Below are 16,839 nucleotides of genomic sequence, written 5' to 3' on the forward strand. Positions count from 1 at the left end.
GGACATAATCCATTTTAAAACTTTCTATTAAAGATTAGAATTGAATGTATTCAGAGTAAGTGTCATGGGCATAATTTTCATTCCGTTTTAATATAGTTCAGCCATAGCCTTGGTAATTTTGTCTGACTTCCCATCCAAAAACACTGAGGAAAATCTAAGGATTCATTTTAACCCTTGCATGATTGATCGTAATGGATAAGTCTTCCTTGCATAAATGTGCAAGTTTGCAAGAATTTGGGAGTTAATGATGTATACCTTATGGAGGCCAAGGTCATCAATTCAATTACCATCAATTTGGTAAGGCAAACCAAAAGGTTTAAATAAGGCAAAAGCAGGTCAAAGTGCAGCTAGGTTTGCTAGAGTAGAAGAGCTGGGATACAAGAGGAATATGTTTCGCTATGAGAAATTAGCTCTCTAAACCTTGGCTTCACTTATGTTGCCGAATCATCATAACATCCCTGAGTTGCTATTAACCAAAGAACTGGGTTGTCAAGATAAAACTTCTGAAAAATGTGCCCGAAAACCACAGTTTGTAAAGGGCACAATGGGGGAATATCCAAGTCAGAATCAGATTTAGGTTTAATATCACCAGCGTATGTTGTGAAATTTGTTCACTTTATGGCAGCAGTACAATGCCATACATGATAATAGAAAAAAAACTGTGAATTACAGTATGTATATGAAATCTCCTGGTTTCCTTGGCTGCGCTAAGTCTAGGGCCAAACTCGTATGATTGAGGTGCTCTCCCACCTGAAATCCCAGTTTGGATGCTGTGTAATTTGCTACCCTGTTACAAATTAATGTCACAAAATAACAGACAGTACACTGCATACGATTAAAGGAATAATATTTATGAATCTTAACTAAAGTGCTAGTAAAGAATAACAAAAAGAAAAGGGCCCACTCTAATTAAACAGTCAAATGTGCACAAGTTGGAGCTCATCTTGAACCTCTCTGTCACTCATGAGCTGGGCCCGCGTCAACGTGAACGCCCACACCACCATCTGAACGTCACTCGCAATCCATCTCGAACAAACGGGTCTCCCACCGGGTTGCATCCTGCAACCAGAACTTAAAAAGAAATTAAAAAGTGGTGAGGTAGTGTACATGGGTGCGTTTAGGAATCAGATGGCAGAGGGAAAAAGGCTGTTCCTGAATCGCTGAATGTGTGCCTTCAGGCTCCTGTACCTCCTTCCAGAAGGTAGCAATAAGAAGAGGGCATGACCTGAGTGATGAGGGTCCTTAATGATGGATGGCACCTTTTTGAGGCATTGCTCCTTGATGATGTGCTGAATGCTGGGAAGGCTATTGTCCATGATGAATCTGACTGAGTTTCTAACTCTCTGCAGCTTCTTTTAATCCTGTGCAGTAGCCCTCCCCCGCCCCCTACCAGACAGTCAAAGTATTTAAAGGAGCAAGATCTACGTATGATGTAAAACGTGTGACGGCAGTATCCCGATGATGTAATGGGGCAGATCCATGAAGACATGGAAGCCCTTTTGGAGAACATTACACGCAGTGCTGTAAGACCTGCAATAGAGGAACTTGTCTGTGCTTCGTGGCAGGAATCAGCAAAACAAACCAAGTGACCTCTCATTCCATTTTACTCTCAATAGGCTCAGACTGCTGACTGAGCAAAAAATAAATTAACAATTCCTGCTCTTAATTTATGTTGGCCGAGGGCTTCTTTTCCTGTGGAATTGGAACCAAGAAACCAGACTTGCTGAGGCCGAACTCTTCTGTTTCAAGTGTTACTGGTCTGATTTATTTTCTATCTTAACCAAAAACACATGTTGCAAGCCCCAGCAGAATAGTGCTGCCACGGTGCAGTCACTTCCCACTGAACGTTCAGATCGTGGAAAGATGCTGCATCCCTCAGCAAGCAAAGCCTGCTACTCACCAGAGGGGCCCTTCACGTTGGCCGTACTATCTCACATGAGATTTTGCCATCTGGAAAAAGAATTGTGGGCAACAGTACCAAACTGGGAAGATGGCCACTAGTTTTACACTCCTCTGAATAAAGTGGCTCCTGCATTCTCTTACTCCTCCTCCTCTCCCCCCCCCCCCCACCACCTTACCCTATTATAATAGCAGCAGCACTTCCAAACATCAATTCATTGCATTCCACTAGAAGATTTATGGATGCGAAACATGCTGAATAAATTGCTTTTTAAGGTGCAGTATATGGCTGTCAGTGCACTCTTACTTTGCATCTTTAGGGAATAATTTTAACCTAATCTCAGCTTCAAAAACTGACAGGTGTGGGAGTACTGGTTTTACAGGTCACCTGGCTATATTCTGCTCAAGTTAAGGGAGAATAACATTAGATAGCATATGAGTCCCTCCTTTTCTTTCTTCCATGTCCTTCTGTCCTCTTCTATCAGACGCCCCCTTCTCCAGCCCTGTGTCTCTTTCACCAATCAACTTCCCAGCTCTTTACTTCATCCCCTCCCCCTCTCTCAGTTTCCCCTATCACCTTGTGTTTCTCCCTCCCCTCCCCTACCTTTGAAATCTACTTCTCAGCTTTTTTTCCCTCCAGTCCTGCCGAAGGGTCTCGGTCCAAAACGTCGTCTGTACTCTTTTCCATGGATTCTGCCTGGCCTGCTGAGCTCCTCCAGCATTTTGTGTGTGTTGCTCGGATTTCCAGCATCTGCAGACTTTCTCTTGTTTGTGACTGGACCAGATCCTGTGGGTTCCTGTTATTTGGGCTGAAGCCTCCCCTTAGATCTCATGGCAGAGCATTAGAAAGAACTCAGTGTAGTCCAGCACACAGCACAGAAAGTAACATTAACTAAAGGAGCATGGAATGTCCTTTGCACTTGAAGCAATCTCTGTACAGAGCAGATTGTGATTTATTTATTTATTATTTAGAAATACTGCAGCTGATGTACATCACAAGTCCTGGTTATGCGACCACTGACACCAGGCAGACAATCTCTGAAGAGTACTGATAATGGCTGGGGTCACCCGTCTTGTAAAGACACTGCCCAGAAGAAGGCAATGGCAAACCACTTCGGTAGAAAAAATTGCCGGTAACAATCATGGTCATGGGAGGACCGTGATCGCCCATGTTATATGACGTGACACATAACGGCAGCACAGTAATAGGTCCTTCCAGCTCAACAAGCCCGCGCTACCCAATTAGACCCCTGCAACCAATTAACCTACTAACCCGTACATCTTTGGAATGTGGGAGGAAACCAGAGCACCCAGAGGAAACCTACACAGTCATGGGGAGAACATTAAAAGTCCTTACAAACAGCAGCGGGAATTGAACCTGGTGTAATAGTGTTACACTAGCCGCTACGCTACTGTGCTGCTGAATAGCGGCACAGTAGTTCCGCACTTGCCTTGAAATTCTCTCTTTCTTTTTGTGGGATCTTTTAGATTGTTTATACAGACTTTGTGGCTGATGATTTAAGATGTCAAGTGGAATGCATCATGAAGAAGCCTTCTGGCATAGAGGAAGAGCAGTAGCAGTCATAAAACATTGAATGATTATAATGCACGGGACCCACGCAGTGCCACAGATCTATTCTCCGAGCCTTGAGCATTGCTTACTGGAACCACTCAGTGGAAATTCAGGCATAATTACCTTCTCTGTGCTTCTGGCAGTAGTCTTAAAGCAGAAGTGTAATTGTGGAAAATCACACTTATGGTGACCTCTTGCTCAATTGATTAAACAGTGGGATAAATTGGAGTGCTGATGGGGTTGCCATTAATAGTTGGATGCTTTCCAGAATGTTTCATTGCATTTTTACACACTTTGCCTCCATTGACTGCTGACTAAAGTATCAATGAATAGGAAAACAATCCAAATCTTTTGTAACCTCTCTTCTAAATTCTGAGCATTAGCGAAGAGATTGTTATCCCTTCCTGGAGATCCAGGATATTCCAGGAAGATGGGTACCATAGGAAGAGGTGGGTTGCTGTCCAGGCTAGCCTCAGTGTCCAGTTAGTGTGTATCAGAGGAAAGTGCAAGTGTCCATACATGAATAAAAGGACGAGTCAAGCTTCTGGAGTTGTTGGAGATGGATAGAAACAAACTAAAATGTTGCTTGAAATTGCCTTGATTTCTTGTGGTTGTGCAAAGCTGTCTCCCGGGAGTAAAAGAGCTGAGACGCAGGAGTCACAGTGCTCATTGTGGTCTGAAAAGATCGCAGTGAGCTGATCTGTGAAAAGGCTCTACCTGCAAAATCCAGAAGGCAAAAGGCAACCCAGTACTGGCTGAAAGGACCACTGTGCTACTTCCTCTGAAGAAAACAATCTTATGTCCAAGAAACTCAACCCAGCACAAAGATATAAAGCATTCAAAGGGAGAAAGTTTCATTCTTAACCTGATATCACAAGACCCCATCAAGCTAGCTCACTTTTTAAGTAGTTGAGGGCGAGCTTCCCATAGGTATAATTTTCCACAATTATACTCTTATTGCAAAGCTGTTCACAACCTTTGGCCTTTCAGCAGCTGTCAGACAAATGAGCTCAACAAACATAGCCCACTCTACTGAATTAAATGTTCCCTTCCTGAGATACTGTAACCTACAGAACTGTGCAAAAGCCCTAGGCACATATACGTAGCTAAGGTACCTAAGACTTCTGCATAGTGCTGTAGTAATTTTATGTATTGCACTGTACTGCTGCCACAAAAAAAATCAGATTTCCTGACAAATGTGAGTGATGATAAACGTGATTCTGATATGGGTCACTACGGAGAGTGGGAAGGGGTCAGGGAGACGGGAATCATGGTTGGGAAAAGGGGAAGGGAGAGGGGAGGGAGTGGGAAGCACCAGAGAGACATTCTATAATGATCAATAAACTAATTGTTTGGAATCAAATGATCTTGCCTGGTGTCTTAGGGTTGGGTGTGTCTGCACCCACACTACCCCCTGCTCCTGGCACACCTTCTCTGCCACCTGTCCCACTCTGACCCTTGGCACTCCACCCTCACCATTCCCAACATCCTTTGCTCCTGCCAGATTTACAGAGTTGCTCCCTACTCCATGTTGACATATACAGTACTGTGTAAAACTCTTTGGCACACTAGCTATACATGTGTGCCTAAAACCTTTGCCCCACTCCAGCACCTCCACTCCCTGAGGATTCACCACTTCCTGCACCTGCTTTGAATTTCTGATTCAATAAGTAGATACAATTGACTTAGAAACCAGACCCACACCTCTAAATGCCAGAGAGAGTAGCCAGTCCAAAAACCATAGCTCGGGCCAGCCGATCTACTAGTTCCCCAGCCCCCTATGCTAGATGTGTTTCAGGGGATTTGCTGCCAGAACAGGAAGAGGTTACATTCTGTCCTTTGCATTTGGCCTGTTGATCTACATTCAGAAAACTATAAGGAGCACAATTAAGATTAAAGGCTTATCAAACTGAGGTATTTAAGACCATTATAGGATTCCTTAACTTCAATATTTCTAGAACTTTTTCTCAAATTGGAGAGTCATAATTTGAAGGGAAGAGGTTAGGCCATTCAGCCTATTGAGTCTACTCTGTCATTTAACCATGGCTGATTTGCTTTCAGCCACTTTCTCCCCATAGCCCTTAGCCCTGTTGCCAATCAAGAACCTATGAATCAATGCCTCAACTGCACCCAGTGACATGGCTCCACAGCCGTCTGTGGCAATGAATTGCACAGATTCACCACCCTCTGGCTGAAGAAATTCCTCCCTCATCTCGGTTTTATAGGGATGTCTGTTTATCCAGAGGCTACATGTTTAGATCCCAGACTGTCCTACTAATGGAAGCATCCTCTCTGTCCATTTTATCTAAAACTTGCCTCATCCTTATAAACCACATTGATTTGAGATAACAAACAATCTTCATAGGTTAAGCCTATCATTCTTGAGAACATTTGGATCCTCTCCAGCGCCAGCATATCTTTCTTCAGATACTGTGCCCAAACTTGCACATAATATTCCAAATGCAGTCTGACCAATGCCTTATGAAGCTTCGGCTTTGTAAGGAAACTGGAATCCTCTCTACCAAGAAAACACCAGGTCTGAAATTTGAAACCCTTAAAACTGAGATCGCCATACTAAGGCTGACCCAGTTCTAGAAATCAGATGCTGGACCTTTAGCCCAGATGGATGAGAGAGGCTCCATGTGCCTACCTAAGAGCCTTTGTACATGCCCCTATTGTATCAGTCTCTCCCACCATCTCAGACAGTGCAGGCACCCACCACTCTGTGTAAAGTACACAAGAACATAAGAAACAGGAGCAGGAGTAGGCCATATGGCCCATCAAGCCTGCTCCGCCATTCAATAAGATCATGGCTGATCTGACCATGGACTCATCCCACCTACCTGCCTTTTCCCCATAACCTTTAATTCCCCTACTATGCAAAAATCTATCCAACCTTGTCTTAAATACATTTACTGAGGTAGCCGCCACTGCTTCATTAGGCAGAGAGTTCCACAGGTACACCACACTTTGGGAAAAGCAGTTCTTCCTCACCTCCATCCTAAACGCTCTGCCTGACTGTTTGTTCGTTTGTTATGTGCTGTATCGTATGACGTAGGCGATCATGGTTGTTCTAGGCAAGTTTTTATACAGTAATTTGCCATTGCCTTCTTCTGGGCAGTGTCTTTACAAGATGGTGACCCCAGCCATTATCAATACTCTTCAGAGATTGTCTGTCTGGTGTCAGTGGTCACATAACCAGGACTAGTGAGATGCACCAGCTGCTCATACGACCATCCACCACCTGCTCCCATGGATTCATGTGACCCTGATCCTGGGGGGGAGGGGTGCTAAGCGGGTGCTACACCTTACCCAAGGGTGACCTGCAGGCTGGCAGAAGGAAGGAGTGCCTTACACCTCCTTTGGTAGAGATGTATCTCCACTCTCACTCATTTATCTCTGACATCTCTCTGAAAAGTTCCTCCACTCATCTTAAAGACTTGTGGCTTGTACCAAGCAACAAATGCAATGTGGCTTTGTCCGGAAGAGAGTATTTCACAGTCCATCAGAGGAGGTGTTAAGTTCTGAGTTTATAGCTTGCGCAAGCTCCTGTAGTGGTCTGAAAAGTGGCTCCCTGGCCAATACTGAAGGCTCAGTTAACATACCAATAATACAGGAGTTGGTCACAGATCTTACTCTTCTGCTGCACCCTCTGACATGCCTGTGATATTGTGTATTTACTGAGTATGCCCACAAGAAATCGAATCTCAGGGTTGCATATGGCGACATATACGTACTTTGATAATAAATTTACGAACATTTTGAACCTTTACCAGTGATTTCTCTTGTCCTAAACGTCTGAATGTTAATGTGTTATCTACACTGTGCAGACTGTCTTGTTCTCCTTCTGGGCAGGTGTTTCACTTCAACACCATCTATGGTAAGAAGAACTGGGTGCAAGCACACATGTTCTGCCGTGAGCAAGGAGCTCAATTGCTCAGCATCAGCAGCTTTGAAGAAGAGAAGTTTGCTGAAAAAATTGTCCATGACATATTTGGGTGAGTCAGATTACAGAATTCCTTTTTGTGCTAGGCATTGGGTCATTTTGGGGTGCCTAATTTCCTTTTCCTTCGTGGACTTCTTTTCATACAAGCTTTCTCTGGAGATGAGATCTTGTCTTTAGAAAGCATGGATGTGGAATTTGCATTAGATCCACTGTTTCCACGCTGTTAGCAACTCACTCCCTGGAATTCCATAACATATTGCTTGAAAGTCTGGTAGGAACCTACCAGAACTAAAGACATTTTCGAAAGTCTCCATTGTCACAATGCAAGCTCACAGTAAACCTTGTGTAACCTCGCCACAACCTTCATGAACCTATAACCTTTAAATTGCAGATTATTGTCACAACCCAATCTGACCTGCAGTATCTGTGTAACTCCACAGCATATCATACAATCTCTAACTCCTATATAATGTATGATACATAACAAATACCAACTCACACCCAAATTCTACATGACTCCATAGCACCCAGCTCACCATATACATCTGGCTTGCTTCCCACTTCCCCTGTCAATCTATATCTAATCCCTCTGCTTGCAACATGACCCACAATCCACAAAATCTCTATCTGTCCCCACAATCTCATTTAATTCTGTGGTAATCAAAATTCAAAGCAACACTGTGATGGTGAAAGTTAGGAGATAGGTGTAGAGTCATTGTTGGATCTCTCACTCTGTGTTCCTGGTTCCCAGGGAATCGGAGGACCATGAGTATCATTGGTTCTGGCTTGGGCTGAATAGGCGGAACCCTGGGACTGACCGCGGCTGGACATGGAGTGACGGGACAGGAGTGAGTATCTGAACAAGGCTCGCATGGAATGAACAAAGGTGTATTTCTACACCATAGGCTAACTTAGTGCTCTTTACCAGGACGTCAGTATTTTTCAGTCAGCTGAACACCACACCCTGATTAACCTTCCTGTTCTCCTAGCTTGTTCCATGTTTAATTCCCAGTGTACCTTATACAGCCATTGACACCTACACAGAGTAAATGATTCTACGTGAATGTTTCCTTCTCACACTGGTAATGGGTGATCCAGTCAACAATGAAGCAAGTGTGTAACTTATGATTATGATAAATTGTTGACCATAATAGACAACTGTACTTTGAGCACAAGTTCCCTTTGGCTCTTGCTATTCCCCACTGCCTTTGCTACACTATTGTTGGCCTCAGCAGCCTCTGAACAGGTAGACCTAATAACTATATATGGATGTGTGCCAAGCTTTATCTGCTGCTGATGCCATGAAACACCTTTGACAATGATAAAAAAATTATAAATGCTAGTTGCTGCGAAGGCATAGCTGTGTCCTCTCCCTGGTCCGGAGCCTGGAAGGCTCATTAACATAGTGCAGGAGTAGACCGCTCGGCCTGTCAAGGTGCTCCCACTGACCCCAGCCCTTGCCAGTTCCCCACGAGTGACAACGTACCAGCGTCCACCCAGTAGTGCCTCAGTTAGAGTACTCCTCATTGTTTGAAACTCTGAAGAATGCAGATCGTGAAGCAGGCCACATCTGAAACCCGTATCCTTCCTTCACAGTATTCCTACAGTAACTTTGGGCGGGATACCTATGACGACGACGACATCCGTCGCTGTGTGGTCACAGATATCGCCGCCTCACTGTGGCGTTCTGTGCGATGTGAGATTCAGCTGGACTGGATTTGCAAGATACGCAAAGGTAGGAATAGCGATGATGGGAGGGAAGGGGATCTGCAGAAAGCAACTGCTTCGGGCAAATCGAATGGAGCCTCAGCCTATTTGTTCTCAGTGTTTGGTGCTGCAGGTCACCCTCAGGTTCTGAGATCCCTGACTTACAATTTGAATTTTTGGAGTGGAGTGAAAGGCTAAATTAAGTGACCATGTAGCACAAATCACAGAGAACAATCATTGGACATGGAATTCAATAACTAATAATATTCTGCCTTATGCTCTTGAAGGGTCTAGCTGGGAAAGTATTCTGGAATAGTAGCCTTCGGCAATATTCCCAGCCATCCAGACAACATTTAGTGGGTGGTTGCAATAATCCCCTTCTGCCCAGAGTGGAACAAGTTATATCACCTCAAAGCAGAGGAAAAGCCTGTAAGGTTTGAGCACCCAGCACAGGCTAGTGAACCATTACCACTGTCACCTTCTCAGTAACACATCAGTGAAGGAACAATCTCTCTCTCTCTCTCTCTCTCTCCCTCTCTCTCTCTCTCTCTCCCCTCCCCTCTCCCTCCCTCCCTCCCTCTCTCTCTCCCTCTCTCCCCCCTCTCTCCCCCCTCTCCCCCTCCCTCTCCCCCTCCCCTCTCCCCCTCTCCCTCCCCTCCCTCCCTCTCTCTCCCCCTCTCTCCCCCCTCTCTCTCCCTCCCCCCCCCCTCACACAGTCTAGCGGTCATTACTTTAAATATGACTGGTTTCGTTACAGAAAGCAGGAAACAAGCAAATTCAGCTTTCATCTGTGAAATTATAACAGCCAACATGTTCATTCCCAGAATCCTCATCTCTGTTAATACTCCATTCAGTCTGAAACCACATCCTATCCATTAATATCTCACCCAGTCTAATTTCTCTCCAGCTTATTTCCTGTACTCTTCAAACATTTGATCCATTCACTCCCAGATCCTTAAACACCCACCTAGTTTATTGTAATTCTCCATCATTCCTGTAGGCATTACTATCCCCTAAAATCTAATCTTCAAACCACTCGCTGCCAGATTGTTCTCCTATTCCTGCTGGTGTCTGCCTCACTCTCTGGGCCCTTTTGGTCTGTGTTTTTAAGCAACTTTCTAAAACTCTTTAGTAATGATTTATAGGTTCTGAAATGATGTGATAGATATTCTGATCATCCTTGCAGTAGATACACAGTATTCCCATTCCCTACCAGCCTGCACAGGCCCCTGTTTGAGACTCCAGGAGCATTCTCTATTCCCACCCCTTTCACTGAGCAGCAACTCTGCTGGAAGCAGCACTCTCCAGTAGCTGGAAGAGTGCTCCATATGTGTGTGTCCGTTGACTGGCTCTCATGGTACAAGCTGTGAGGCTGGGTATTGGCTGCTACATAACCTTGGAATAGATCAATACAACTGCACGTGTGCAATCTTAACACAGAATTGTTTTAAACCCAGGAACCTGACAGTGTTGTTCTGTAAATCACAGGACACAGGGCGATTAGCTTAAAGGCACTTATTAAAATGCATTTGCACATGATATAATGATTACTTCGTGAAAAGGACAAAAGGAATTTCTGGGCGAATGAATTCCTGGAATAAGACAGTTTTGTATCCTACCCTTAATACTCCATTTTGCAATGAAGTTAAGCACACTCCTTTTCAATGACCTGTGGTAAGTATCTGGTGTTATTTAGTTTTGCCTAATTCTGAAAAATTCATGACAACTTTTATCATTTTGATTAATTCCAAAAGTAATTAAAGGGGAGACCACAAAAATATGAAAACTAATTAAAGGAAAATTTCTTTTCTTTTCTTGGCACTATAACATCTCTACATTGTACACAAGTGCATTTTACCAGTTGCCTTGAAACTTTTCGCACTGTGTGGTGAGAAACAGAAACCAGGTTTCCTGGTCTAATCTGCAGCAGATTCCATTGATCTATTCCAAGGTTTCACCACTGCTTTCCTGGGAGCCAGTTAGTGGATGCAGACGTAATTCAAAGAGCACTCCTCTGACTACTAGAGAGTGCTGCTTCCCACGAGAGGTTCTGCTGCAATGAACAAGGTGAGGATGGAGAATGCTTCCAAAGTATCAAACAAGGATCAATAGGGGCTGCTGGAGAACAAAAATTCTTCTTGGGGGCCCTCCAGAGCTATATAGCCAGTTGCAGAGAAGATTCTGCAAAGGGTGTATTACATGAAAACAATGTTTGGATGCCTGCACTGTTGGGATCCTGCAGTGGTACATAGTCCTGAAGCTTGTTGTGCTGTGCCATGCCGGTGCAGTGAAGAGAAGGTGGATGAAGTTTTCTCTGCATGTGAACAGACTTGGGGAATCTTCCTAATGCATACTGAGCAAAAAATATATATTTATTTATCTATTGAGACACAGTGTGGAATAGGCCCTTCCTATCCTACAAGCCGTGCTGCCCTGATTTACTCCCAGCCTAGTCACGGGACAATTTACAATGACTAATTAACCTACCAACTGGTACGTCTTTGGACTGTGGGAGGAAACCGAAGCACCCGGAGGAAACCCATGCGGTCACGGGGAGAATGTATGAACTCATTGCAGACAGCGGCAGGAATCGAACCTGGGTCACTGGTACTGTAAAGCATTGTGCCTACCACTATGCCACAAAATATGGGAGGTGTGGTACAGATCAGCGGTAGATGCCGAGACGGACTGCAAAACTGGAAGCAGAGAGTATGGTGACTTTGACTTCAGCAGTGAGAATCATCTGGGCACATACGTGAGGATGTAGTTGAGGTTGCAGGAAGTCACACATCTCAGCCTTGGTGAAACCTAGAAAATGTATTAACTGAATGTGTATCACTGTAATATCTTGTGTATTCTATTCCTCCTTCCACATGATGCCTGTGGCTGTTTGCAGTGTCAAAGATTCAAGGATTCAAAGTACTGTACATTTATGTATGTTGTATACGGCCCTGAGATTGGTCTTCCCCCCCCCCCCCCCCCCAGACAACCATGAAACAGAAAACCATTCATAGAAAAACATCAAACACCCAATGTGCAAAAAAAGAATAAATTGCGCAAACAGCAGAAAAGAAACAAGTGAAAAGCAAAGAGTGCAAAATACCAAATCACAAAGTCATTGAAAGAGTCCAGGCATGTTCAGTTCAGTTCAATCCAGTGCTGTGTAGCTCATTATCAGCAGTCCCCCTCAATCAAAATCACACAAAACAGCACCAAAAAAGGAGTGATAGAAACCAGAAACGCATCGTGATATCTTGGCACCGTTTTCATTCCAGTCTGTAAGAGATGATGTCAGATGTATAGAGACCCCATTTGAATGCAGAAAAGCCACTGAAGATGCAAAGAAGACTCAGCAATAGGTGTGAACTGTATGCAGAGAAAATAGAGTTGAGCAATCAAATGAGCATTGCAGAGTGAGCTTTGTCTCTTTAAATACTGTACATTATTTCAGGGGGAAAAGGGGTTCCCCAAAGCTGATTGTTGTAGAAGTAAACAAGATCTACAGTTTTTCTATCATTGACACAACTCTGGGAAATGCTATGCTGGGTCCATCTTTCTGGTGCAGAAAATTAGGGTCAAATCTCCCATCAGGAGCTGAGAAGCTGCAAATGGGTAACTTGCTGAATTACTGCTTGTTTGCTGCTGAATTGTACCGGATCTGTCAGGCTAGATAGGTTTCATGATCAAATGTAAGTGGACCGTTAATGGAATGTTTTGCTTTCTGGGTATCAAGGTCAGTATTGAGTCTGTCAATTAATTTATATGCCATCGTAACAGACAAAGCAGCCGAGGAACTCAGTGGGTCAGGCAGCATCTATGAAGGGAAATGGACAGTTGACATTTCAGGTCGCGACCCTTCTCTGGACAGATGATTATAGATGCTGCCTGAACTGCTGAGTTCCTTCAGCAACTTTGTGGCTGCAGTCTTTTGTCTTTCCAGTTTGTGCCTCTTGTCCTGTTTCGTTGCTCTTCTATTTTTCTGCACTTTCTTGGCTTCACACATAAATCTTCAGGTTCTTCGAATGTGTGTTGACCCTGTTCCCGTGACTTTCAGAAAGACTATTATTTCTTCCCATCACCCTTTGAAGAGATTATTTTTCTTCACCTCTTTGCTATATTTCAATGTTAAAATTACGTTCAAACCTCCTGACAAATTGTGTTGCCTGAAAGATGTTATGCTTTGTTGATAGCCAGATATTCCCAGCGACAAACCCCACAACTGGGACTACTCCTGCAACGTTATGCACTGGTAGCATGTAAAGAGAGAACAAAAATTTGAAAACAGTGGGATAGAAGCTGTCCTTGATCCTGGAGTGCGTGCTTTCGGGGTTTTGTATCCTCTGCCTGATGGGAGAGTAGAGAATGGCCAGGGTGGGTGGGCTCTTTGATTACGCTGGCCACTCCATTCAAAAGGCAGTGCCTCAAGAATGCAGCACCCATTTTGAAGGGCCCTCACTATCTAGGACATGCCTCTTCTCATGACTATCATCAAGGAGGAGGTACAGGAGCCTGAAGACACGCACTCAACATTTTAGGAACAGCATCTTCCCCTCTGTCGTCAGATTTGTGAACGGTCCATGAGCTGATGAATGCTACCTCACAGTTTTGCTCTCTTTTTACACTATGCATTTACTTATTAAATGTACTTCTTATTATAACTTAAGGTTTTTTTTGTGTATTGCACTGTTCTGCTGCCACAAAGCCAAAAGTTTCATGAAATACAGGTATGTCAGTGATAATAAACTTGATTCTGCTGCTGATTTTGAAGTGGCAAGAAAGACTGGGGTTTACACCAAGTGCCCAGAGATACAGCTCCGAGAGCAGTGTTAACACTTAAATGCTCCTGATGGAGCTGCTTTCAAGTGCTTCCCTTCCTGGGAGCACATCCTAAGTGCTAAGTGAGAAGTACCAGTGTCCCAGTTCATGGGCTGCATTAGGGAGGCACCTGCTGGACGTTAGTGGCATTGCAAGTAAGAACAGTTTCGATGAACTCTGATTGAAAGCATATGTCACCTATCTGCCTGTTTGGAAGTATGGAGTCAGCTGGCATACCACTAAAGTCATGTGCTGTAGCCACATCACGGAAGGAATCTGGAAGAGAATATATCCAACAGTTTGAGCAAATTCAAAAGGGAGCTTGAGCTGAACGCAATGCCAACAAGGATTGCCAAACTAGAATAAAGCAGGCAAGAGCATTGTGTATTGTGTCAGGATAAAGGTGCTGTGGAATCAGAGGTCAGAGTGCAATAGATGGGGATGGAGAGTTTGCAACTGTATACCAGATATTAAATTGCAGGAATAAGATTTAGTAAATAAACAGTAGGTTCCTTATTTTAAATGTAAACAACAAGCCTAATAATTAGAATTCTGGGATTTACTCAAGAGACTGGCAGGTAGTAGGCCAGCTGCGTTTTGTAGTTTCTTATTTTGACATAGATGAGGAATATGAGAGCAGGGTGGAAACTGGCAGCAAAGCTGATGAAGCAGCACGTTAGCAGGAAGCAGTATTAATGCAGCCATCAATGTACCAGGAGAAAAAGTGAGGGTGAGGGTCTGAGACCAACCTCACTGCACATCCTGGCCCTTGTCCCCTGCTTGTGTATCACCTGACTACATCTCCTGAGTTTAATAAAGGAGGAGGAAGAAAACAGGGAACTATTGAAGCTACACACATAAGATGCTGGAGGAACTCAGCAGGTCAAGCAGCATCTGTGGAGGGGAATAAACAATCGATGTTCTCGGCTAAGACCCTTCCTCAGGACTGAAAAAGAAGGGGGGAGACACCAGAGTAAAAAGGTGGCGGGGAGTGTAAAGAGGATAGTCAGAAGGTGATGGGTGAAGCCAGGTGGGTAGGAAAAGTCGAGGGCTGGAGAGGAAGGAATCTGATAGGAGAGGAGAGTGGACCCAAGACGAAGTGATAAGCAGGTAAGAAAAAGTCAGAGTGGGGAGGGGGAGATTTTTTATATCCGAAGGAGAAATCAATATTCATGCCATCAGGCTGGAGACTACCCAGACAGAATATAACGAGGCCTCATCTTGGCACAAGAGGAACTATTGATCTGCCTGACATCGGTATTTGAGAAAACATTGGAATCTGTTGGACTGATGAAAAAAAGGAAATTGTGCTTAAATAAACTACTGGAGTTCTTTGATAATCTGTCCAGTGAAGTGGATGAGGGGAATCCGATGGATAGAGTGCATTTTGATTTTCAGAACAGAGCTCTGTTGCATTCACTTTTAGTCACCTAACCCGAAGAAGGTTGTTCTGTAAAATTTGCCAGGTGGGTGCCTGGGATGGCGGGTCTGTCACATGAGGGAAGATCAAGTAGGCTAGACCTTTATTTCCAAACCTTTACGGAAGGGGTTAGAATCATAGAACATTACAGCACAGAAACAGGCCTTTTGGCCCTTCTTGGCTGTGCCAAACCATTTTTCTGCCTAGTCCCACTGACCTGCACCTGGACCATATCCCTCCATACACCTCTCATCCATGTACCTGTCCAAGTTTTTCTTAAATGTTAAAAGTGAGCCTGCATTTACAACTTCATCTGGCAGCTCATTCCACACTCCCACTACTCTCTGTTTGAAGAAGCCCAAGGGTTCCCAACCTTTTTTATGCCGTGGACCTTACCATTAACCCCCTGCTTTACAGGCATGAGTGGTGACCTCATTGAAATGTACAAAATTCAGGTAGAAGTTGGTTTGGGGGGGGATGTTTCCCATAGCTATGAAACCAGGGTCACTGTCACAAAATAGGAGTGGGCCATTTAGGACTGGGCTGAGAACTTCCTTCTTCCCCTCAGAGGATGGTGAAGCTTTCCAGAGCAGCTGTGGAAGTTCAGCCATTGGTTGCATTCAAAAGAGGCATTGATATTCAGTGAATTAAAAGGGAACACAATAGCTATGGGGATAGAAGAAGAAAATCATGTTGAGGTCAATAATCAGCCATGAACCTGCTGAATTGTGAACAGGTTTGAGGGACCAAACTGTCTCTTCCTGCTTCTGTGTTTCCCATTTAGCTCTCTGTTCCCCTTCCTCTTTTCTCTACAATTTAAAACTTGCTTCACCTCCAGCTTTTGCTGGTTCAGTTGAACGGCCATGGACCTCTTTCTCACTCCATAAATACTGCCTATTGAATGATTGCACATTTTCTCTCGTGTTATTAGTGGGGGTTACAGGCAATTTGATATGTTGGTCTGGGATACAGATAGGACTGATGTACATGGAGACAAACATAGAAGAAGAAATAGAAGCAAGAAGAGGCTATTTAGCCCCTTGATCCTGTTCCATCATTTAATGAGATAATGACACCATTATCCTGCACTGACCCTACATCCCCTAATATCTGAAAACCTAGTGAAAGGTGTAGTGGACGTGGATTGGTGTTAAGTAAACGGATAACATATTAGTTTGATACAGGCTGGTTATGTTTCAGTGGGGATTCCATTTGATAACACTGGACAATAAATTTTTTCAAAAGTGTTGCTTCCTCAGAATTTTTTATTTTGCTTATGATAGATGACTTGAAGCTGAGCACAAATATAGTTTAAGACTTCTTGTATCACGTAGGAATTTGGAAAGGCAAGAAATTAACTTTTATTGAATATAATGCATTTAATTACATAACAGTGCTGATGCTTTGCAATAGTTTATCTAAGCTAAAATTGTTTTGTTGATGATTTTCATTTGTACTCAGTATCTGAGGCTTCTCGCT

At 43.9% G+C, this 16,839-nt stretch overlaps 1 protein-coding gene across 1 annotated transcript in view; it reads left to right on the top strand.

Annotated features, from left to right (window-relative positions):
* The window catches only part of mrc2 (mannose receptor, C-type 2), a 228,112-nt gene that overhangs the window by 140,407 nt on the left and 70,866 nt on the right, over positions 1-16,839 (top strand). Inside the window, exons 13-15 of the mRNA XM_073070731.1 lie at positions 7,328-7,470; positions 8,170-8,266; positions 9,015-9,153. Of these exons, the coding sequence (XP_072926832.1) occupies positions 7,328-7,470; positions 8,170-8,266; positions 9,015-9,153 (379 nt within the window). The remainder of the gene's footprint in view (positions 1-7,327; positions 7,471-8,169; positions 8,267-9,014; positions 9,154-16,839) is intronic.

The sequence above is a fragment of the Hemitrygon akajei genome, chromosome 18 (genome assembly GCF_048418815.1).
Source record: "Hemitrygon akajei chromosome 18, sHemAka1.3, whole genome shotgun sequence".
Classification (NCBI taxonomy): domain Eukaryota; kingdom Metazoa; phylum Chordata; class Chondrichthyes; order Myliobatiformes; family Dasyatidae; genus Hemitrygon; species Hemitrygon akajei.